At 41.3% G+C, this 23,237-nt stretch overlaps 1 protein-coding gene across 3 annotated transcripts in view; it reads right to left on the bottom strand.

The window, feature by feature from the left end:
* Window positions 1–23,237, bottom strand: part of KLHL2 (kelch like family member 2) — a 78,626-nt gene that overhangs the window by 48,853 nt on the left and 6,536 nt on the right. For 2 of the 3 annotated variants that reach the window (XR_016349442.1, XM_006111707.5), the window contains exons 2-4: window positions 22,679–22,804; window positions 15,108–15,214; window positions 8,588–8,709 (exon numbers count right to left, since the gene is read on the bottom strand). Coding sequence is in view for 2 of the 3 variants with exons in the window: in XM_006111707.5 (XP_006111769.2) it covers window positions 8,588–8,709; window positions 15,108–15,214; window positions 22,679–22,804 (355 nt within the window). In the remaining variant the exon portion in view is untranslated. Of the gene's footprint in view, window positions 1–5,441; window positions 5,513–8,587; window positions 8,710–15,107; window positions 15,215–22,678; window positions 22,805–23,237 lie in introns of those variants that run through there. The other variant, XM_075930150.2, reaches the window with a different exon arrangement.

Raw genomic sequence — 23,237 nt, forward strand, 5'->3', positions numbered from 1 at the left:
ATGTGAGCAAGTTAATTTCTTTGGGACATTTATATTCCCTGTCTTAAAACATGTAACCTTAATAATGCATTAGTAATCAGATATTTAATTTATTTATTTAAAAAAAAAGATAATTCAGAAAGTTGAACATGTGCAGGAAAAAGCTGGTTATGATAGAAGTGCTAAAATAACTGATACATAGTGACTGCTATTAGGAGATACACAACAGAAGAAGAGCAACTTGTTCTAAGCATTGGCTAATTTGTGTTCTTGATTTATTTCTATGAATATCCCTCTTACACAATCATCTTCTTTACCATGGCCCATCAATAGATATTAGTGGCTCTTGTTCTTTTTCTCTAAGCATTCTTGTCAAACCCATTTCTAAGCTGGAACCAACCTGCTTCATAAGATCTTTCACCATCTTAAACAATGTTTTTTTAAATCCTCACAATTTTTTTCTTGTGACTACCAGCTCTTGTACTCTCTGACCAACATATACTACAGCTGAGGCCTTATCAGCATGGAGCAGAGCAGAAGAATCACTTCTAGTGTGTTACTTACAACACTCCCAATAATCTATCGCAAAAAGTTTGCTTTTTCTATTATTCATATGCTTTGTTGCATAATGAGCCCCCAGATCTGTTTCTGCAACACTATTAGGCAGTCATTTCCCATTTTATCTTTGTGCAACTGATTGTTCTTTCCTAGGTACAGAACTTGGCCTTTGTCCTTACTGGATTTCATCCTTTTTGCTGCAGACCATTTCTCCAGTTTGTCTAGACCATTTGGAATTTTAATCCTACCCTCAAAAGCACTTAGAAACACTCCCAGTTTGATAAAGTCCACAAACTTGATAAGTATACTCTCTATACCGGGCTGGGGCCAGTTTCCTAGAGTTTTTCCTGGCAGGCCACAACCACCCTTGCCAGAGCCTCTGCAGGTATAGGCAAGTGCAGTTCCTGTTGGCTACAGATTGCTGTTCTTGGCCAAGGAAAGTTACGAAAATTGGTGTCCCAGTCCACGCTGCTTCTTGCAGTTCCCACTGGTAAGGAACAGAGATCCGCAACCAATGGGAGCTGCAACTGCTTGTCCCTGTAGAGCACAGATAAATATAGCAGTAGTGGCTCACCAGGGGCTAACTCTGGCAAACCACCTCTGCTTTATTGCCCATCCCTGCTCTGTGCCATTATCCAAATCATTGATGAAGATATTAAACAGTACTGGATCCAAATCCAATATCTGTGGTACCCAACTCAATGTGCTCATCTAGCTTGACTGTGTACCACTGATAACTACTCTCTGCAAATCGTTTTCTAGCCAGTTGCATACTCACCTTATAATAGCACTACCTAGGCTGTATATCCCTAACTGGTATGTGAGCGTGTCATTCAGGACAGTATCAAAAGCCTTACTGAAGTTAAGCCCAATCACATTTACCATTCCCACCCTATCCAGTAGGCTTGTCATCCTGTCTAAGCTCTTAGATATATTTGGCACTATTTGTTTTTGACATATGGATGCTATCTCTTCCTTATCACCTTATCTCCCAGATGTTTCAAAACTGATTGCTTAATTATTTGCTCCATTATCTCTTTACCCCTAAGTGTTAAGATGACTAGTTTGTAATTCTCTGGTTTATCCTTATTCCTCTTTTTTTAGATTGGCACTATATCTGCCTTTTTCCAGTCCTCTGGAATCTCTCCCATAACTTCTTCAAAGATAATTACTAATGGTTCAATATCTCCTTGGTCAGCTTCTTGCATATTCTAGAACATATTTCAACATGCGGAAGACACCTAACTTGACTAAATAATTTTAAACTTGTTTTTCCTTATTTAGCTTTGGATCCTACCTCATTTTCACTTGTTTTCACTATGTTAGACATCTGATTGTTATTAATGTTTTTGCTGAAAACAGAAATAAAAAAGTCATTTATCATTTCTTCCATTTCCATATTTTCCATTATTGATTTTCTCCTCTCTTTCACCATAGGGCCTACAACGTTCTTGGTCTTCCTCTTGCCTTCCATTTTTTGTAGTACTTTGTTGATTTTCAGATCATTGAATATTTCCTAGTTAAGCCAGCGTGGTCTCTTGCCATACTTACTACCTTTCCTACACAATGGGATAGTGTGTTCTTCTGCTAAGTGTCTTGAACTGTTTTTCTCCTTAAACTTGCTTCCCATAAGATCTTATCTACCTACACGAAATTTGCTCAAGATTGCCTTCTGGAAATCCATTATCTTTTCTATGCTGTTTTCCCTCCTACCATTCCTTAGGTTGACACGAGCTGTGTCAATTTATGATTCATTTCTTGTTTCTGTTTCACTCTTGAATTTGTCAGATAACATTTTAATTTTAAATAAGATCTACTACAGATATCAAAATAAGGAACAAAGATAGGGATGCAAGCAAGCAGTCAAATAGTGGACTACCCACTTCCTCCTGCCCCTTGCTGCCTCTGTACCACCTAATTGCCAGTTATCTAATTTAGTTCACCTAATTGCCAGTTCTGTACCAGAGGCAGCAAGGGAGAAACAGGGAAACAAGAGCCAGTGCTGGGAGCAACAGTCTCTGGATACAAACAGATGCTGTCGCCAGAGCAGCCTCTATGCACTGCCAGCTCAGGCCATTGCGGACAGGAGCTAGTGGACCCAGCGTGAGCCAGAACAGAGCGAGCCCTGCTCAGTCCCAGCTCATGCCAGTCTGGGACCACTGTGGCTCTGCATTTTAAATGTAGTAAGTACTGCCTGGCTCTTACTACATTTAAAATGCAGAGCTGGAGTGCTCTGTCTTAGCTTGCGCACGTCTGGGACCTACCTCGCTGCAGCTCTGCAGCTTAAATGTAGTAGGTGCCCGGCTGCCACTACATTTCAACTGCAGAGCGACAGCAGCGGTAGCTCCTGGACTGGCACGAGCTGGGACAAAGTGCCTTCCCTTATTAACTTATGTTCTTATGTGTAGTTGATACAAATTGTAGTTGACACTAATCAACTATATGATCAGTCAATTGCCCACCTCTTAACATTCTTAAACTAAGAAAAGCCTAAAACAGCACCATCTTTTACCTTAAGCTTATGATCTAAGTTTACCAGAGGAAATTTCGGAAGGCCAATGAAGTCTCACATTTACATGCAGGAAAAAAGTCTATAAACAAGTGTACAAAATGTACCTGTTTTACTAGTGTCTTCAATCCACCAGAAATGTAAACCTGCAGGTGTTCAGTTTCCACACATTACAGAAAAATTAAATGACCCTTTTTTAGTTCACCTAATTGCCAGTTCTGACCTTTAAAGGAGTATGTTCTCACAAAAGGAACATTTTTCTGAAAACCAGGAAAAATGAGACTAACAAAGCTTCAACCACAAGTAGTTCTCATAGAATTTTTTTATAAAGAAAGGGATCTCTCACTCAGGATGATGTCTAAGTCAAAGTAAACAAGGAATCTTAGCACTATATATAAACTAGGGATGTAAGTAACTAGGTGACTAATGGCTTCCCCCCCCACACACACCTTTCTGTCTCTATCTGAGGCAGCATCGGGGGAGGAGGGGTGAAGAGGGTACAGGACCCTGTGCTAGGGGAGCCAAATTAAAAGAGCTTCTCCCCAGTACCATCCTTCACAGGAAAGAAGTGGGGACCAGGTTCCACAACTCTGCTTTTTAAACATATTAACAGTCTGCTGGCTCTTAATACATTTAAAAATCAGAAGCACAGCGGGGAGGACCCAATGAAAGCCAGGCCAGTTGATTCCCGGCTCGCACAAAGTCCTGGAGGACTCTTAATACATTTAAAAAGCTAAATAACATCAGTGGGGACCCAGTACGAGCCAGAAATCAGCTGGTCCAGCTTGCACCAGGTCCCAACCCATGCACTACCCTTTTAAATGTATTAAGAGCTGGCAGGCTATTAATACATTTAAAAGGCAGAGCCACAGTGGGGTTAGCTCCCGGGGCTGCTGCAACACCCCTGTTTATTGACTAACTGAATACTCGATGGGTTAAACCTACCTATATTTTACATCCCTAATATAAGCTAGATAAAACTTACTGAATACTGACTTAAAGTTCACACCATTTATCCATGCCCAGAAAGACCACTACATTACAATAATGCCATTGTTGTATTTTATACCTATTTAGCAAAAACAAGTAAAACTCAGTATGTTTGTTTTAACTAGAAAATACATCATGTTCAAGTAACAGCTAATGGCAAATCACGGCTATTTCAACGTTTTTCTACATGTCAAAGTGCTCAAAGGAAACTCAAACTCATTTTCCTGTTAATGGACAGACTGACAGAATATTTTTTAGCATAGCTATAGTATATACAGAATGGTCTTTCCTTTAAACTATGAATCTATAATTATGTGCATAGCATACCCACATCATTAGCTATTTACAACTGCGCTATTGTGCACTGGAAATGCAAAAGAATATTCAGAATGTTTTCTGAATATTTGTTCATTTAAAATAGTTTTGCTCATTTATTAGACTAAGTTTCCTAACGTAATCTAAAAAGACTGAACATAGCATTTCCACTCCTATAAAATGTATTACAGATAGCTTCCTACAATATTTACATGCAAGTGGGAGCACCCCAGGGGCTTAGCAAATCAGATTCACATACAGTATCTCCAGATCTATTATATTGTACCTTAGGTATTTTACAACCACAGGACCATAGTTTACCATGACCATAGTATACGAGCATTTCACAATCAATGTGTTTATCTTCACAATGTCTCTGTGCTATTTCCTTCATTTTACATTTGGGGAACGGAAGCACAGAAGGACTAAGACTGTCCCAAAGTCACACAGATATCTTCATCAAAGCAGGAACTGAACTCTCTGGCTTTGTCTACACTTAAAAGTTTAAAACACTCAGCAGTGTTTTAAATTGCTAATGTGGCCACAGCAGGAGGGCTGGGAGGAAGCATTCCCAGTGCAACAGGTAAACCATCTCCCTGAGGGGAGCAGCTAGGCAGTGTTCCCAGCACTATAGCCTGGTTCACACTGGCACTTCACTGTACTGTAACTTGCTGCACTCCAGGGGTGTTTTTTCACACCTGAGCCAAAAAGCTACAGCACAGTAAAGTAACAGTGTGGACTTAGTCTCTGTCTCCCATTGCCTAGGAAAGGGATCTAATCAGTGGACTATCCTTCCAACAGGTTCATGGAAGCCTCTCTTATTTTAACTTCTAAAATCTCTGGGGCATCGAGTGCACATCGTGTATTTAGACAGTATTTAATCTGAGTATTAGCAAAATATAAATAAAATACTGTATATATTTTAACTAAAATTAAACAGAAGAATATATATCCATTTATAGCCAGTTCTAGGACACAAATGCATGTGATGACATTCAAAGGTGCAGCTCTTATTTCAGTAGATCTAGTCCGAATCAAAGCTAGACTATCTTTTTAATATACAAGTACTACAAACGGTAAGATCACTCACCATGTCACATTATATAAATTACCAACCCCAACATCATTAGATACATCTTCAAACAGCCAGGTAGTCTGGAGCTGTGAAAATGAAAGCTGCATCAGACTCAGAACCATTAAACCTGTGGATTACTGGCCTTTAACATCTCTCATCCTACTACTAGAACACAGAAATTTTACTTCTCATGCCCTTAAACACAAGAGGAAGCCAACAGTGTCAACATGAGACTAAAATATGTCTTCTCAGACTAGCATCCAAAACACTCAAGGCTGCTTCCAGAATCAGTTAGAAAAATCTCTACACAAAAGCAGTTACAAGAACTTCATTTTTAATAAAAGTTTCGCCATGTATCCTAAGTTATGTTATATACTGAAGGTTGGAAAAATAGTCTAATTGAAACACAGGATTAGAAGGGACCTTGAGGAATCATCAAGTCCAGTCCCTTGCACAAGCAGTCATCAAGGTGTATATGGAGAAATTTTTCCCCTGAGGAATCAAACTTTTCCTGAATGAGCAAAACGCAGCTGTCATGAACACAAGAGAGAAATTATTATCAAAACCACTGTCATTTTTGATAATGCAAGAGCTCTCCAGAATGAGATTAAGAGGTCTGTGTCACTGCAAGTTTGGCAGGATATAGCACAGCATCCAAGACTCATGTGTCTGGTGCCTTTGTTAGACAGTAACACCACAAGCCAACAACATACCAAGAGAACGAGTTAGTAAAATGAGAATGTATCATTTCAGAATGGGAACACATATGGCCTAGATTGCTGGTAACAGAACATTTTTTTTTTTTGGTCAAACGACAATATGAAGTCTATCACTTCCACGTCACTGATTTAAAGGCAGTAGGGACCCCGTGTCCAAGAAAGAGCTGATAATCTCAGTCCAATGCTTAGTACAGATTGTACCTCCATTAACCGGGACTCCCTGGTCCGGCAACATCTGTGGTCTGGCACCAACCATGGATGTTCCTGGACTACAGAGACCCGGAACAGGAAGGCCTGGCAGTGGACCATGAGTACCATAAAGGGCACCAGGAACTCAGCCAGGAGTCCTGTGTGTGTTTACGGGGAAAACGGGAGGGAGTGGGGAGGGAAAGTTCTGGCCCCAGTGGCGGCCATGAAGCTCCAGCCCCAGCAGAAGCTAGGGAACTCTGTCCCCAGCCGCAGAGCCAGATGTCTACAAAGTTCTGTTCCGGCTGTGGAGTACTAACCCCAGCTGTGGAGCCAGCTGCCTCGGCTGTGGAGCTCCGGCCGTGGTGCTCTGGCTCAGCAGCAGCATCTAGATATCCTGGGGGCTAAGGCAACAGTGGAGGCAGGATGGCGCTCTAACCCAATGGAAGCCTGGATCAAGAAAGGAGGGACCTCTCCTGGTCTGGCAAATCCCCTTGTTCGGGACCACCCAGGTCCCAAGGGTGCCAGACCAGCAAGGTCCAATCTGTAGTCAACTGTTCCTTTCAGGCTGACGCACAAGTATGTGTCACAGATAATAATGCACCATTTTTTCCTTACAGTGCAGTATATTTGAATGACTAGTATTCTCATGCTCAAAGCAAGAAAAAAAGGGGAATGAAGAGGCGAAGAGTAACAAGAGCAACCAAAGAACTAAATACAGCTTACCAAACAGCACCTCTTATTAAACAACCGCAATCTCTCTCCAGAAAAATGACTTCAGATCTAAAAGCAACAGAAGCAAAGGAGGGAAGGACTAAATCTGATGATTCATGGAAAAATATTATAGAAGGAAGGATAATTAAATTTGTGTATTTTTAATCAGTGATAAGACTCTTTTAGTGTGACATTTCTAGACTCTTTGAAGTTTGTCTGCCATGAATGAGTCATAGGTAAGACTAGCTGATTGAGTGAGTGGGATGGGCAAAGTCCTTGTGCTAAATACTAGGGATTTGAAGGGTTAACTGATTAACTGGTCAACCAGTAAGCATCACCCTAAATAGGTAATGCTTACCAGTTCTGGTTAGCCAGTAACCAGAGTGGCCTGGAACAGCTCTCCACATGCCATGCAAACGGGGGCTGCTCTGGCGGGGGCTAGAAGCCAGCAGCAGCTCCAGCCCCAGTCCCAACCCAGCCAGGCTGGAGCAGTCCCCAGTCAGGGATACTGCTTTAGTCGGTTAACTGGTAAAATATTAGGTCAACCCGATATTTAACCGGTTAACCGGTTTAACCAGGATTTGACATCCCTACTAAATACTGATTGATACAAATGGAGAGCGAACGAACAAGAATCAAACTTAGTAGGCCACTGACAGTGTGAGAACATGGGAGCTTGGACCACGTGGCAGTAGGTTAGACTAGTGGACTAACAAAGGAAATGTTAAATAAACTGAACTTTAAACAGAAAAGTTCATTTTTTGTTTAAGACAAAACTCAACACCAACAAGCAGTGCCAGAGTGAAAAATTTCAAGTTAGCTATGCAGGTAGAAGACTAGGAGCAAACTGTTGAGGGTAGGAACTACCCACTAAAGGCATGCTCTGAAGCCCAAAAGGTCTAGAGTACAGGATGTGTAACTACTTGCCTTGTGAGCATGAACTACCCTTCCATCAGAAAGGTTCGGAATTTTTCCACATTAGAGTTAAAGCATATTAGTAGCGCAGAGATCTTAGAGCTGGTGTAGTTATATTCTGGATAGAGGATTTTACATTGCATAATGGTACTTTTCTCAAGCAGGGAACAGCCACACTTCAGAAAAACACACACACACACACACACACACACACACACACACACTTGACTTTCACTACTAGAAAAGATACATGATTTTTGTATAACATCCCTTTGTTGGTTTATTTAAGAGCTTGCTGATACATTCTCTACAAAACAGCAAGATTACTGTTAATATATCACTTTGAGAAACTATAAACTAGTAACTGGTGTTTTCTCAGCAGTACATGTAGTATTGAATATTTGAATGTAGGTGATCAATGTCTTGGGGAAACTGATTTTGCACTTTTAGAAAAAAGGAGAATTCTATGATGACACAATTTCTGTCTAATATTTTTTATCTCCTTAAGGTTAAGATTCTAACAGAAAATCCTATTATCTTTTCAAGCAGGAGGAAAAAAAATCACCTTATTTTGAAAGCACAGAAATATCAGACACCACAAAAACAGCAATTAGGATACTCTCTTACCTGTACATTTTCTTCTGTAACCTGAATTTCAGCAGTGTAAACATAATCAATAAGCATTCTCAGCGTCCAGCCATCCACTTCCTTTATTCGAACTCTCTTTGCTCGACTCTCACTCATTTCACCTGCAATACAATTTTATAGCTTAAGATCCACTGCAAGCTATCAAATACTATCATATTGTTGTATTTCCATTAACATAAAATCTTCAGGCCTGGTGACTTAAAAATTCATCACTTATTCCATTTAGATATAGTAGTTAATTATTCCCTCCAAAAATGAGGATTCCATTTACAGTAATTTTAAACCTAAGTGATTTAATACTTTTCTCAAACAAACCCAAACAAACCTGGCTTACACAAGGTAGATAATTAGTGAAAGTATGGCTGTTAGATTTCACTATTGGCACACATACAGATACAAAAAATCATTTCACTAATAAGGGAAATCATTAAGATACTCTTGCTTTGTTTATTAACTCCTTGGCATAAAAAGTGTTTCAAATAATGGCAGTAGAAATTGCACTTAGAAAAAAAGAGACCTCCCCAAGAGGATTAATGTGAGTGACATTGCTTTGATTACCTTCTCACCATTCCTTTCACCATTCCCTTAAACCTTTTGGACTCACTCAGTAATGTTGTTACTCAATGTAAGGAGTCTGAAATACTGATCATGAAGACTATCTGTTGAGCCAGTACAAATCTTGTTGGAAGGATTCAGGGAAACTAGCCACCTGCAGAAAATTGGTGTCTTTCACAATGCAGGAGTTAGTTTCTCTGACAAATCACAATACTGCAGGCAAATAAGCTTCATGGTCATCAGAAGAACTTAAAAAAAAAAGAGCAGGGATTACATTATGAGATAAGACCATAGGGAACTTGTGACAAAAAAACTGTCCACATGAATTCTATTAGCCCTGTTATTAGCCTTCAATACTGTTGATCATAACATGGTGTTAAACTTGCCTACAGACTGCAAGTCGATAAGGCTGCTTTTGGATAGCTCCATTTTGTTTTCTGGTTGAATTTTTCCAGCAAGCAATGTTGGGAATAGGTAGTGCTGACCAGCATTCAGTGACTGAAGGATTAAACTCAGGTTGCTAGGGGGTGTTGAGAGAGAGATTTTAAGCCAGGAGCTGGGTGAAACAAGATGCATTGAACCAGGCAGAACGACCATGCCTACAAGGAATACTGGGCATGGAAATGGACTGGACCTTGAAGTTCGGATCGTGAGTAGATAGGAATAACGTATCATCAGTTGCGATCAGGATATTTTCTGTGTTTTGCAGTTTGGTTAAATAATTCTGTGCCAAGGCCATGTGACTCCTGCCCCTCCTCCCCCATTCACTATGTCTAAGCTGCACCCAGAGATACCATTTTTCTCTGTTTTAATTTATTCTGGTCTCAGTTGCTCTGTAACTACTAGCAACCAAGTATGCATTATCAAGTATACCTTTTTTTTTGTTAATAAAATCACCTTTTTTAAGGCGATGATTTGATTCTTGCATCCTAGAAAGTAACAGGAGGTCTGTGTATGCATGCCTAAAACTGAGAGGTCTACTATCAGAGATTGCAGTTTCTCTTTTTCTTCAAGCTCTTTTGTGGTAAAAAAGAGCTTGGGGGTACCACTCTGTAAGAAGTTCAAGTGCTTCTTCCTGGACCTAAGAAGAAGATGGTTTTCACTCGATGATGGCAGCCTATATCCCAAGGCCAGGGAAACTATAACCTAGGGGAACTTTTAAGCAGAAACCTATAGAGGCGAGGTATTTTTCAGGTCTCTTGCGGGCCACCACCTTCTGCACTTGAAGTGCCAGACTAGGGAACAGACTTGACAGGAAGCCATTTCTGTTCCTGCTGGGCACTATCATGTGGAGTTTTTTCAGTGAGCTTATATCACTTAGTCACTCTTCCTCTCCTGACCCATCTAGTGCTGTTCATCATGTAGCCCAGTTCCCCAGTGGGAAAGTGTCACAGATGAGAGCCAGATGTCAATTCAATCCTACTAAGTCTGAAGTCACACTGGTAGGCTGGGGGTGAGGCTGCCCCCAGGTGACATTTCAAGGCAGATATGCTCCCATTTGATTGATGATACATTTTCACTCTGCTTCCCTGGTAGTGTCTGGGGTTTGTATTGGACCCTCATATATAACAATAAAGTGTCCAGAAAGTTTTTTTCCATCTCTGGCTGGCCAGGAGATTGTGACTTTCAGATGAATATATCTCTACTGTGATCCATGCCTTTGGCACCTCAAGAGTGGATTACTGACGTAGGCTCTATATGGAGTCTTCACATTTCTTTGGTGTTCCATGACTGGCATTGGCTATCAAATTCAATTTAAGGTCTATAACGTACCAAAGGGGTTGGGGCACTGGATCTTTATTTTTAAAAGACTGAATCTTTCTTCTTGCTATAAAATAGTTGGGATTGGTAGTCATCTGAGCTGAAATAGCTCACGTATACCGAGCTTTAAAGCACGATTCACAATGCATCTACTTATGCAGACTGCTGTGGAGGTGTCCTTTATAGAGAAAAGGACGTGGGAGAGCATGGAGTTTGGTGTTCTGTGAGCAATCTTTTTTTCTCCTCCAGTATTTATGGCAGGAACCTCCTCCTCTTTCCATTTTTGTGTAGTCTAATAAAAATAGAAATGAGGACTTTCAGCTTCCACTTCAAGCTAAAGGAGTATCTTTAGCTGTAAGTAGTAGGGAGGCCTGATACACACTACAGAGTTGGATCGATGTAAGTCCCTTTGGCAACATAACTGTGGAAGCATCCATACTAAAATGTAGCTCCTGCCCAAGTAACTCACCCACTACGTTGACTTAATTCCACCTCTTCGAGAGATGTAGCACTTAAGTTCATCTAGTGAGATCAACATAATGTCAGCATAAACACTATGCTGCTTACATAGACCACTGCTGCCTTTCAAAAAAATTTTCTACAATGCCCCACACTGACAATTAAAGTGATGCAAGTGCTCCTGGTGAGGATGCACACTGCCAACACAAGGAGCATAGCATGGATATGTAAAATGGATTCCGTTACCTTGGTATCTGTATATTGATGTAACTTCGGTTAACTTAATTTTGTAGGGTAGACTTAGCCTAAGATTCTTCTCTATTGTGGGCCAGCCAGTAGGCTGGTGACACAATCCATACACTTCATCATCAATGATACACTGGTAAGGAATCACACCCTATGTATCTTTTGTTTAGATTTTAACTTTTTGGAAGGTTCAGGCTGCAACTAGAAAGGAACACCAAAATGTCTCGGAGTCACCAACTTTGTAGTAGGAGAGAAAAAGGAAAGTATTCACATTTCCTACACAGCCTAGTACAAATGTTTCCTACACAAACTTAGGCTATATCTACATTGGCACTTTTATTTCTAAAACTCAGGCTTGTGAAAAAATACCTCCCCGAATGACAAAAATTTTAGCAATGAAAAGCAGCAGTATGCATTGAGCTTCATCATTGGGAGCCGCACTCCTGTTGATAAAATCCCTCATTGGAGTGGTTTTATTTTGTCATTAAGAGAACTCTCTCCTGGTGATAAAGAACATCCACACAGCACATATTAAAATGGGGTGGCTGCAGCAGCAGAACCACACTGTTGTAAAGTGTGCTGTGTAAATGTAGCCTGTAGATAGAATATTCTATTATCTGAAGTTACTAAAAGGCTTTCTGTCTTTGGATGGAGGTATAGAGTAAAGCTACCAAGAGTGAAACTTCTCCATTCCTGCCTCTTTTCTTAAGTTCCTTTGTCAGAATTTAGGCTCTACAGCAGCTTGTGTCACACTAGGGTCTGTGGACCTTCGGGGGTGCCCACAAGGCCTTGCTGATCAACAATTCCCACGCCCTTCCTCAACTCCTCCCCCTTCCACCCAGCAGCTCTAAGCACTGCCACCACCTCAAGGGCTAAGTCCACAGCTCCCATTGGCCAGGAATTACAGTCAATGGGAACTGCAAGGTTGGTGCTGCAGGTAGGGGCAGCATGCAAAGATCCCCCCAGGAGCCACTGCCAGAGGAATGTACCGACACTTTCGGGAGCTGCCCAAGGTACATGCTATCCGTACGCTGCTCTCATACTCCCTGTCCCTGCCCAGACCCCAAATCCCCTCCTAGACTTCAACCCCCTGTCCCAGCATGGTCAAAGTGAGTGAGTGTGAGGGACAGCAAGTGACAGGAGGGGACATGGAGTATAGGGGTAAGGCCTGAGAGAAGGGGTGGGGCGGCAGTATGGCCTTGTGGAAAAAAGGCAGGGAAAGGGCTGAGTGGGAGATATTGTGGGTCCCTAAAAGTCAAAATGGGGGTCTTTGAGTTGCTGAAGTTTGAAAACCGCTGCCCTAGAAGAATCACAGGAAATCCCAGACTGGATCAGACCTGTGGTGCATCTAGCTCAGTATCGTGTGTCTGACTCAGGCCAGTGTCAGATATTTCAGAGGATGGTGGAGAACCTCAAATTATGAAATGTGGAATAATTTGTCCTCAACATTATTTCTCTTCCCACTCCCTAGGAAGCCAGAGAATGGTTTAAACCGCAACCTGTAGCATTAGCATCTAGAATTATAACTCTGGATGGAGAAAGAATGCAGAAAATTCTCCCCTTTGATTGTAACCAGTTTAGTGAGTGAAACTTGCTAGTCAAGAGGTAAGACTGTGGGTTATTTGAAGAGTAACGTAAACAGGAATTAAAGATTAAATTTGGACTTGTTCCTATGGCGAATGGCCATATAGCATAGGAAGGAAGCATTTGCACTATAGCACAGTCTGCCAATCCTCAAAGCAACACTCGTGCTGAGTTTAAAACTCCCACCACACCGATTCATTGAATAAACAATTAGCGAACATTAGAAACCACATGGAAAAAAGCATAACAAAAAAATTGCTTTCATTTGAGTTGAACAGAACACAAAGAACAGGTTTTTTAATCTCATAAAAAATATCAGTGCTCACTGGTAATTTGTGTATCAACCACAATTACATACTTGAGAATTAATAACTAGAGAATTCTTTAAATGTCATTGCTATACTTCACTATCTGGGTATTCAGCCATACAAGAGGGGAAGAAGAGTACAGAAGTAAAGACTAGTTGTAGCAGAAAGAAAATGTTACCAGATTTTAAACAATTATACATCATAAACAAATCAAGTATATCCTAAATTTACAGTTTAATTTCATTAAGTGATCCTTGTTTCCCAACACACAGCTATACTTCTGATCCTAAGTTTAAACTTAGAATAAACATAAAATGTTGACAACTATCTGCATAACTCATGTCAGGAATGCAACTAAAGTAAGATGTATACCATAATGATTATTACTGGTGTCACATGTCATCAAGAAAAAATAAGGAAATAATAAGGACAAGACTATCACACTAAGTGGTAGGAAATAACCAAGCAATTTCAAAATAAAATTATAAATACATATTTAATAATTTTCATTTTGACAGACTCTTTCATGAGAGGGTTTCAAAGTAATTTACAGCAAATGTAGAAGTAAATGTGCAGCATTGAAAATCCACTGAGAAGCATTTGAGATCTCAATGTACTTTAGCCCTACAAAGTCTCTAACGTTCCGGAGTAGCAACATAGCAGCAGTTTACATAGAGCAAGACGATGAAGAATCCAGTCTCCACAGAGAAGTTATGACAACAATGCACAGCATTATCTGTCACGCAAAAAATGCACTCCAGCTGTCAAAGCCACTGAAAACTTTCATGTCTAACAGCTTACAACACTTAGGGTCCATCTAGACTACAAGCCTCTTTCAAAAGAGAGCATTTAGACTACAGCCAGTACTTTCGAAAAAGTGAGCTGCTTCTTCAAAAAAGTGCACTCAGGCAGTCTGGATGCTCTCTTTAAAAAAAAAACACAGTTCACATTCAACAACACCTTTTTTCCAAAGAGCACTTTCGAAAAAAGGCATTATTCCTCGTAAAATGAGGTTTTCTGCGATCGAAAAAACTGCCGCATTCTTCCAATTTACTTTGGAAAGAACGCAGTGGCAGTCTAGACGCAGGGGAAGTTTTTTTTTTTTTTTTTTTTTCAAAAAAAGGCTACTTTTAGAGGAAAGAAGAGGTGGTAAAGGGTCATCATCTACTTAAAGTCCCGAAAAAAGTTTACAAGATTATTACTGCTGAAAGGGTTAGAGAATCTCTTTCCTTTACTTTGAGCATGTGTTAGCAATTTGCATAGTCATTTTGTACAGTGTCCCATTTGTCTGAGTCTTTCACTCAGAAAGGAAGAGAAAAATAAAGTAAGTAAGGGACAAATACCACAAATTGTCAGGAGGACTTAGAGAAAATATAACCAAAACTTAATTTTCATTAAGAGACTGAATTTCAAGTTGCCAGCTCCCCATACAGTTAGAACAAACTAGCATATAAAATATACAAACTTCCTATAATTTTAATGTTGTATTTGTATGTAAATAAAACACAACACAAAACTTTTTTGCCTCTGCATTTCAGCATAGTCTGCTAATAGTGATTATAACAAGTGTTAAAAACATTTGGTACCTGTAAACATGGCATGGAAGTAAGGGCTGCAAGCAGCTAGAACGACTCTGTGAGCTGCAATTTCCATGTCTTCAGCTACTATCGTCACATCACACAACAAGTTTTGACTGTTTCAGGAAAAAAAAAACACACAAAGGAAGAGTACTTTTACATAGGTAAATCCACAGTAGAAAAGCACATAACATCTACCTCAGAATAAACACATTGTTTTCCCCAACAAAAACAATGTTGATTAACCAGAATATTTAACTTTCAAAAAAAAAAAAAACCACAAGGCTGTATGCTTACAGTTTGTGCTCTGGTTCTGGATAACATTTGTAAGCCTGGAAGAGTTTGAAGCTACATACCGTGGAGAAATCCCCTTTCCATGCCATGTGTCAATATGGACAAACGCAAAAAGGTTAAGAAGATTCACTCCCCTGTAGATCAGGACCAGTGACAAGCTCAAACAAGCAGAGTGGTTTCTATTGTATTACTTGGAAAGTCTGTGCCTTGTGTTATGTTTACTATCCAAAACCACCATAAAGTCTTCTTTGTTGTTACTGCTTTTTATGCACCTCTTTCTCACCCAAACGCTGAACCAAGAAAAATAGCTCAGGTTTTTCAAGGGTGAAACACATCATGACTGAATTTCCACTTCTTTAGTGGGCAGTGTTGTAGGCACACTGGTCCCAGAATTTAAGAAAAATGAGGAGTTTGGGGAAAGATCTCTCACAGGATGTGGTAGCCATCAAGAATGGCTTGTTATTGTTTGATGCTATCCCATATAGATTGCAGTGTGGTGTGATAGATGACAGCTAGGATTTCTTTCCCCCTGCATTGAAGCATATTCTTCCAGGATATTTGGATGGACCATTCCACGATGCAATCTACTTTTCCAGGGGAATGTCCTTACTCCGTGAAGGTGGTTTAAAGTATATATATCCCATGATTTCTCCTTAGAAAACCACCACCCATCCATCCAAACTCTCGCACCAGCATCAGCTTCCTGGATCCCACAGCCAGCTTCAATAATGGAACTCTACACACTATATATAAGAAATCCATGGCTATGTAGCTTATCAGGTGGTCGACTACTCACTTACATCCCTAAAATGGACACCCCTAAGAGATGTAGCTATGTCATTCTAACCTTCAGTGTATATAGTACTGGGTCAACAAAACAATTCATCCATCAACTGCCTCTTAAGGACCCTTTCCCATCAGTGTTGGTAGATCTATCGTGAGGCACCACTGCAGCTATGCTGCTGGGACACTTTCAGTTTAGACGTGTCGTCGGTGTGTAGGAATTAGCAGATGGGCGTTCCAATAATCAAAACCAGGATCCATATAAAGTACATTTGACATCTGCTCCAAAGAGACTGCAATTTATGAGGCAACAAGATTTACCATGCATAAAATTATACAGAAAAGTCAAGATCTGTAAGGACTGTGAAAACCTTTGATAACATAACAAAATCAGGTAAATAGAGAATCTGATAGTAACCAAGATTTAATGTAAACAAGTGAAAGATTACACACATTAGAAAGAACTTAAGTGCTCGTGCTTAGGGATCCTTAAATTGTTTTAACCTTACATGAAAGGTCTACTGAGGTGCACATATCTCAAAGGTATGTGCTTAGATTGCTGCACCAATGACAGAAAGTGAGCTGGGAGGCAGAATTACAAAATACTCAATAAAAATGGTTACCTAAATATATTGCCTTATTTTCAACAATATAATCTGTTTTAGTCAACACATTCTCAAAGAGAATACACAAGATTGCTGAAGGACACTAAGAGCCGTCAGAAGCATGAAGAAGGTTCCCATTGAAAGATTAAAATGTGAGGATAATTTAATTTGGAAAGACAAGCAAGAGAAAGCTAGAGGGATAGTAAACAACACTGAATGCTTTCCAAAGAAGATCAAACACCTATTAAATAATTCCCATAATTTAACAACAAATCTTAAGTTAAAAAAGGCAACTTATTTAAAAATGAAGGAAACTCATTATGCACCACATAAGAATGGCCATACAGGATCAGACCAAAGGTCCATCTAGCCCAGTATCCTGTCTTCTGACAGTTGCCAATGCCAGATGCCCCAGAGGGAGTTAACAGAAAAAAGTAATCATCAAGTGATCATTTTCCTGTCATCCATTTCCAGCCCCTGACAAATGCAGGCTAGACACACCATTCCCACCCAATCTAGCTAATAGCCATTGATGGACCTAGCCTCTATGAATTGATCTACAGTAAACTTCTGATAATCCGGCACCTTTGGGACCCAGGGGGTGCCGTATTATCAGATATGGCGGACTATCGTAAGGAGGGGGGGCTATGAAGGATCTAGGGTGGTGTGGGGGGGATGCCACCCCAGACCCCTCATTGCTCCCCTTCCGATAGTCCGGCTCTGCCCCAGGCGTCCCCGATTCAGATGCTGCTGCTCAGTTTCAGCAGCAGCTGAATCGGGACGCCTGCGGCAGAGCAGCTGGGGTGCTGCCGGGTTGGTCCCACAGCGCCAAGAGGCAGAGCTACTGGACCAACCTGACAGCACCTCAGCTGCTCTGCCCCAGGCGTCCCCAAGTTAGCTGCCGCTGAAACTGACCAGCAGCTGACTCCAGGAAGCTCGAGGCAGAGCTGCTCTGCCCCCACTTCCCCGATTCAGCCACTGGTCAGTTTCAGCAGCGCCTGAATCGGGGAAGCCGGGGGCAGAGCAGCTCCAATGGTCTGGCTGCCCGGAGCACTTACGGGTTCCGATGGTGCCGGACCATCAGGAGTGCCGGACCATCAGATGCCGGACCAATGGAGTTTTACTGTACAGGCAGTCCCCGGGTTACGTACAAGATAGGGACTGTAGGTTTGTTCTTAAGTTGAATCTGTATGTAAGTCGGAACTGGCGTCCAGATTCAGACACTGCTGAAACTGACCGCCAGTTCTGACTTACATACAGAATCAACTTAAGAACCCCAGGCGTCCCCAAGTCAGCTGCTGCTGAAACTGATCAGCAGCTGATTCCAGGAAGCCCGGGGCAGAGCAACTCTGCCTGGGGCTTCCTGTAGTCAGCGCTGGTCAGTTTCAGCAGAAGCTGACTTGGGGACGCCTGGGGCAGAGCAGCTGGGGTGCTGCTGGGTTGCTCCAGTAGCGCCGCTCCTGGGTGCTACTGGACCAACCTAGCAGCACCCCATCTGCTCTGCCCCAGGGTCCTGATTCAGCCGCTGCTGAAACTGACCAGCAGCAGCTGAATCAGGACCTGGGGCAGAGCAGCTGGGGTGCTGCCGGGTTGGTCCAGTAGTGCCCAGAGCGGGCGCTGCAGGACCAATCGGCAGTGCCCCAGCTGCTCTGCCCCAGAGTCCAAAAGAAAAGCCTGGTCTGCTGGGGGGGGGGGGAAGCACACTAGCTGCGCCCCCCCTCTCCCCAGCAGACCAGGGACACGGGGAGCAGAGCCTCTAAGGCTTTGCTCTGGCAAAGCCTCAGAGGGAGGGACCCCGCCGCGGCTGCGGCTTCAATCTGGGTGCCTGTGGTCTGCTGGGGACCGTCCCCGTGGTCTGCTGGGGACCGTCCCCAGCAGACCACAGGCTCCCGGACTGAAGCCGCAGCCGCGAGGGGTTCCCGCGCCTCTGAGGCTTTGCCAGAGCAAAGCCTCAGAGGCGCGGGACCGCCCCGAGGCTGCGGCTTTAGTCCGGGAGCCTGTGGTCTGCTGGGGACGGTCCCCAGCAGACCACAGGCACCCAGATTGAAGCGGCAGCAGCGGCGGTTCCCCGCGCCTCTGAGGCTTTGCTCTGGCAAAGCCTCAGAAGCGCTGGAACCCGCCCGGTGCCCCTGGTCTGCTGGAGACGGTCTCCAGCAGACCAGGGGCACCGGAGCAGCTTACGAACGGGGCTTTCTCGCCCCGACTTCCGGGGCAAGAAAGCCCCGTTCGTAAGTGCGGATCCGACATAAGTCGGATCCGCGTAAGTCGGGGACTGCCTGTAGTTCTTTTTTGAACCCTGTTAAAGTCCTGGTCTTCACATCCTCTGGCAAGAGGACTATTCAAGTCACTACTCAACTATCTGATAAGCATTTGCCTATCAGATAGTCGATTAATCGCCAACATCTCTAATTTATATAGAGGCAATAAGATATTCTCTATCCCTCTTTAATTGATTCCTAACATTATCTCCTTTTTTGACTGCTGCTGCACACTGAGTGGATGTTTTCAGAGAACTATCCACAATGATTCCAAGACGGCTCTATTGAGTAGCTGTAGCTAAATTAGTCCTAATCATGTTGTATGAACAGTTGGGAATATTTTTTCCAATATGAATTACTTTGCACTTAACAACATTAAAATTAATTTGCTATTTTGTTGCCCAATCACCTACTTTTGTGAGATTATTTTGAAACTCTTCAGTCTGGTTTGCACCTAACTATCTTGAGCTGTTTAGTATCATCTGCCAATTTTGCCCCACTATTTCCTCCCTTCTCCAGATCATTTATAAAGAGGTTAAATAGGATTGGTCCCAATACAGACCCTTGGGGGACACCACTAGTTACCTCTCTCCATCCTGAAAACTGACGATTTATTCCTACCTCTGTTTCCTGTCTTATGTACTATGGTGCATTAATATGGAGTTTTAATACTTTCTATTAGAATCTAGAGGAAACAGTTAAATCGAATTAAGCCAACTGCTCTTAAGTCAAGTTTAAAGTAATTCAGTTGATTTCAAATCCAAAAAAGAACACAAATACAAATATAACATGGCCTGACAAAATCCTAAAATTATGACTTAAGATTACTCAAACTGAAGCCATTATTAAATGCAATTTGAAGCTTGCTTGGTACCATTCCATTTAAGCTTCTCAACTGTTTATAAATACAAAACTAAAAATGTTTATACTCTCTCAACAGTAATACTAACTTTAATAAATCCTAGAAATTGAAGTATATTTTTAAAACAATAATCCAGGGCTTTCAACAGTGAACTCCACTGGGAAATCACCTCATTTTATCTGCTATGTAACAGTATACCTAAGATCAGGTTTGTTACTTCTGAGCACAATACAGCTTACGATTCATTCTTAGATGTGACCACTACTTCTACATTCTCTCATCTCCAAAAAATGAGATACTTTACCCTGCAGCCACGCCATGTTCCTTGAGATTGTGAATCTGGTTACTGTAATACTTGGAAGAGCAAGAATTGCGATAGAGTCTGTGAGAGATAAAAGGAATGCTGGCCAGCATTCAGTTACTAAAGGGTTAAATTCAGGTAGCTAATGGTGTTGGCAGGAAGCCAGAAGAACCAATGGGATACAGTACTGAAATTTAAATTGTAAAGATATACCTTGCCTGTTCTCTCTGTGTCTGCATTCTAAGTTAAGGGCTGGAGGGAGCAACATACAGTAATCAGAATTACCATGCCTAAAAGGAATTTTGGGCATGGACATGAACTGGGCCTTGACATACAGATTGGCACAGATCGTGAGTAGAGAAAGGAATGTATGTTTAGTTGCAATCGGGGTATTTTTCTTTGTTTTGGTTGTTTGGGTAAACTTCTCTGTGTAAAACCCACGTGCCTCCTCCCCCATTCACCATACCTGAGCTGTGCCAAAGAGACATTTTTTTTCTCTCCGTCTTTTAATTTGTTGCTCTCAGGTGCTCTGTAACAATTAGCAACCAAGTATGCTTTATGAAATATATTTTTTCCCTTTTGTTAATAAAAATCACCTTTTTTAAGGTGATGACTTGATTCTTGTGTCCTGGAAAATAACACGGTATGTGTGTGCGTGCATACATGCGTGCATGTGCGCACATACATGCGTACGCCAAGCCTGAGATGTCAGCTATCAGGGACACAGTTCATTTTCTATGTTTTTTTTTCAAACTCTCCTGAGGCAAAAGAGCTTGGGGTATCCCTTGGGAATAATTCCAAGTGTTTCTTCCTGTCTGTTTTTAAGAGATTAAATCACTTGATAGAGGCAGCTAGCTCCCAAAGTCAGTGAATCTGTGACTTTGGGGAGTTTTTGTAAGCAGAACCTATAGAGGCAAGGTATTTAAGGTCTTTGTAGGCCCCCACTTCTGCACTTGGAGTGACAAAACAGGGAACAGCCCCGACAGGGTGTAATCTGAAAGCCAATCAATTTGATCAGTATTGCAAGGATGGGCAAGAACACTTGGGAAAGGGTATAGCTACTCTCTCACACTATGTAAAAAATATCTTTATGCTGTCATGGTCATGTACACTACAATCTCCATGTTTGTCTTGAGTAGCACCAGCTGTCAAAGCTAAAAAAAAAACCCATAAAAATCTGGCCACAGTAGCAGTGAGAATACATGCCACGTGCAACAAATGAAGATCAGATATAAAAGCAAACTACTAAGAGACATAGATGGTTGCCAAAACAGGCTAACATTTTTAGGTATGGGGGGGGAGATATATGAAGTTTAAACTTTCAAAAGTCTTGTCCACAGTAGGGAAATTCTACAAAAATTTTGCATCACTGTCAACATCTATTCAGCTGAACCAACATTAGCAACTGTTAAAACACTAATAATAAACACTCTTCTCAGTACCACATCACCTAATCCTCTTACTAAAAAGTCTAACTGACATATCAAAAACAGTGTCAACTCAAGGCTTCCAGTATTGCATTTGTTGGTAATCAGACAAAAAATTCCTAGTGTGCAAGAACCCTATGTGAAAAGTAGGGCTATGAACAGGTACCTTAAAGGGTGACGCTTACCGGATATGGGTTAACTGGTACCAGGAGCTGCCAGCCACCGTGGTGGACAGGGGGCGGCTTGTGGGATCCTGCTTAACCAGGTTAAACCTATGGTTTAACCAGTTACCTGATTAACAGGGATTTTACATCCCTAGTGAAAAGTGACCTCTTAACTGAACCTATTTAGAAAATACTGTGCAACAGATATCATTAAAACACACAGAAGATTCTTCAAATGTTTTTTATGACCCATAAGCAGTCTTGGAAGGATTGTTTTTCATCAGTAAATGTTATCAGATTTTACTGTACGTACACACACACACACACACACACACGCCAATGAATGAATATCTTCATCAATTATAACTTACGTTTACAGATAGGCAAAGTTAAAAAAAATAATGCTTGAGGACTTTGAGTTTGTTTTAAAAGATATTGACTTTGGTTATTTTGATGTGATGTTAACAATTTGTATTTTAATGATTATAAACTAACTTTTGAATCTCTACATCATTAAGTAATTGTTGCTCCCCCCTCATTTTCCTTCAACTGTGATAATCTAAATCTATAATAATAAAAAATTGTACAATAAATAATGTCATGCAACTGTGAAAATGTATAGTTAGACAAATGCTTAAAAATAAACAGATATTATCTATTGAAATTATTAAAACCACAACAAAGAATTCAGCCCCGCCAAATTATCTTATAATTACCAAAAAGTTATCACTTTTTAGTTTTATAATACATTGTATTTGTTTACCTGGAAAGCTATGTTCATGGGATTACACATCCTATTTATAGCAGAAACATACACACAAAAGCTTGTGAACAGCTGAAAATGGATGGCCTCTATATATGTGGGTAGACCAAAACCACCACATACCTTCTTAATTCATTCATAACTTTGAAAGCTTTCTTCATGTGCCAAGGATTCACTGTAACAGGACAGTGTTTTTCTGTATTATCATCTTTCAAATCCACAGGCTTCTGATGGCAAAGTTTTGTACATCTGTAAACCAGGAGGACAACCAAGTTTAATTCACATTTCTGTATACTTGAAAATAATGGTCCCAAGTCTTTTTGCCTAATCGCCAGAGATGTATTTAAATTCAGAGTGATTTTAAATTCCACATTACCAACACTTCTGGAAAATATACCAGGTACCCAATAACACTAGTCAAAGGAACACAGCTACTAGTTAGGTTGATGCTAAACAAGAATGTTAGCATAGTAAAAGCACCAAGAACAGTGAGAAGCCCATCCTCATCAATCCACAGCTTCTGGGAAAGGAATGGGTGCTGGAATTTTTATCTTGCTGCTGTTCCTGAGCCCTGAAGAGGTAAGGTGGAGCACCACACATTCCCCTCCCAGAGCCTAGGGTGGCCAGCCTAATAGTTTTTTGTGCTCCAGCCCCGTGGGGGAGCAGTGGAGGGCCTGGAGCA

This window comes from Pelodiscus sinensis, chromosome 4 (genome assembly GCF_052426305.1).
Source record: "Pelodiscus sinensis isolate ZL-2025 chromosome 4, ASM5242630v1, whole genome shotgun sequence".
Taxonomy (NCBI): domain Eukaryota; kingdom Metazoa; phylum Chordata; order Testudines; family Trionychidae; genus Pelodiscus; species Pelodiscus sinensis.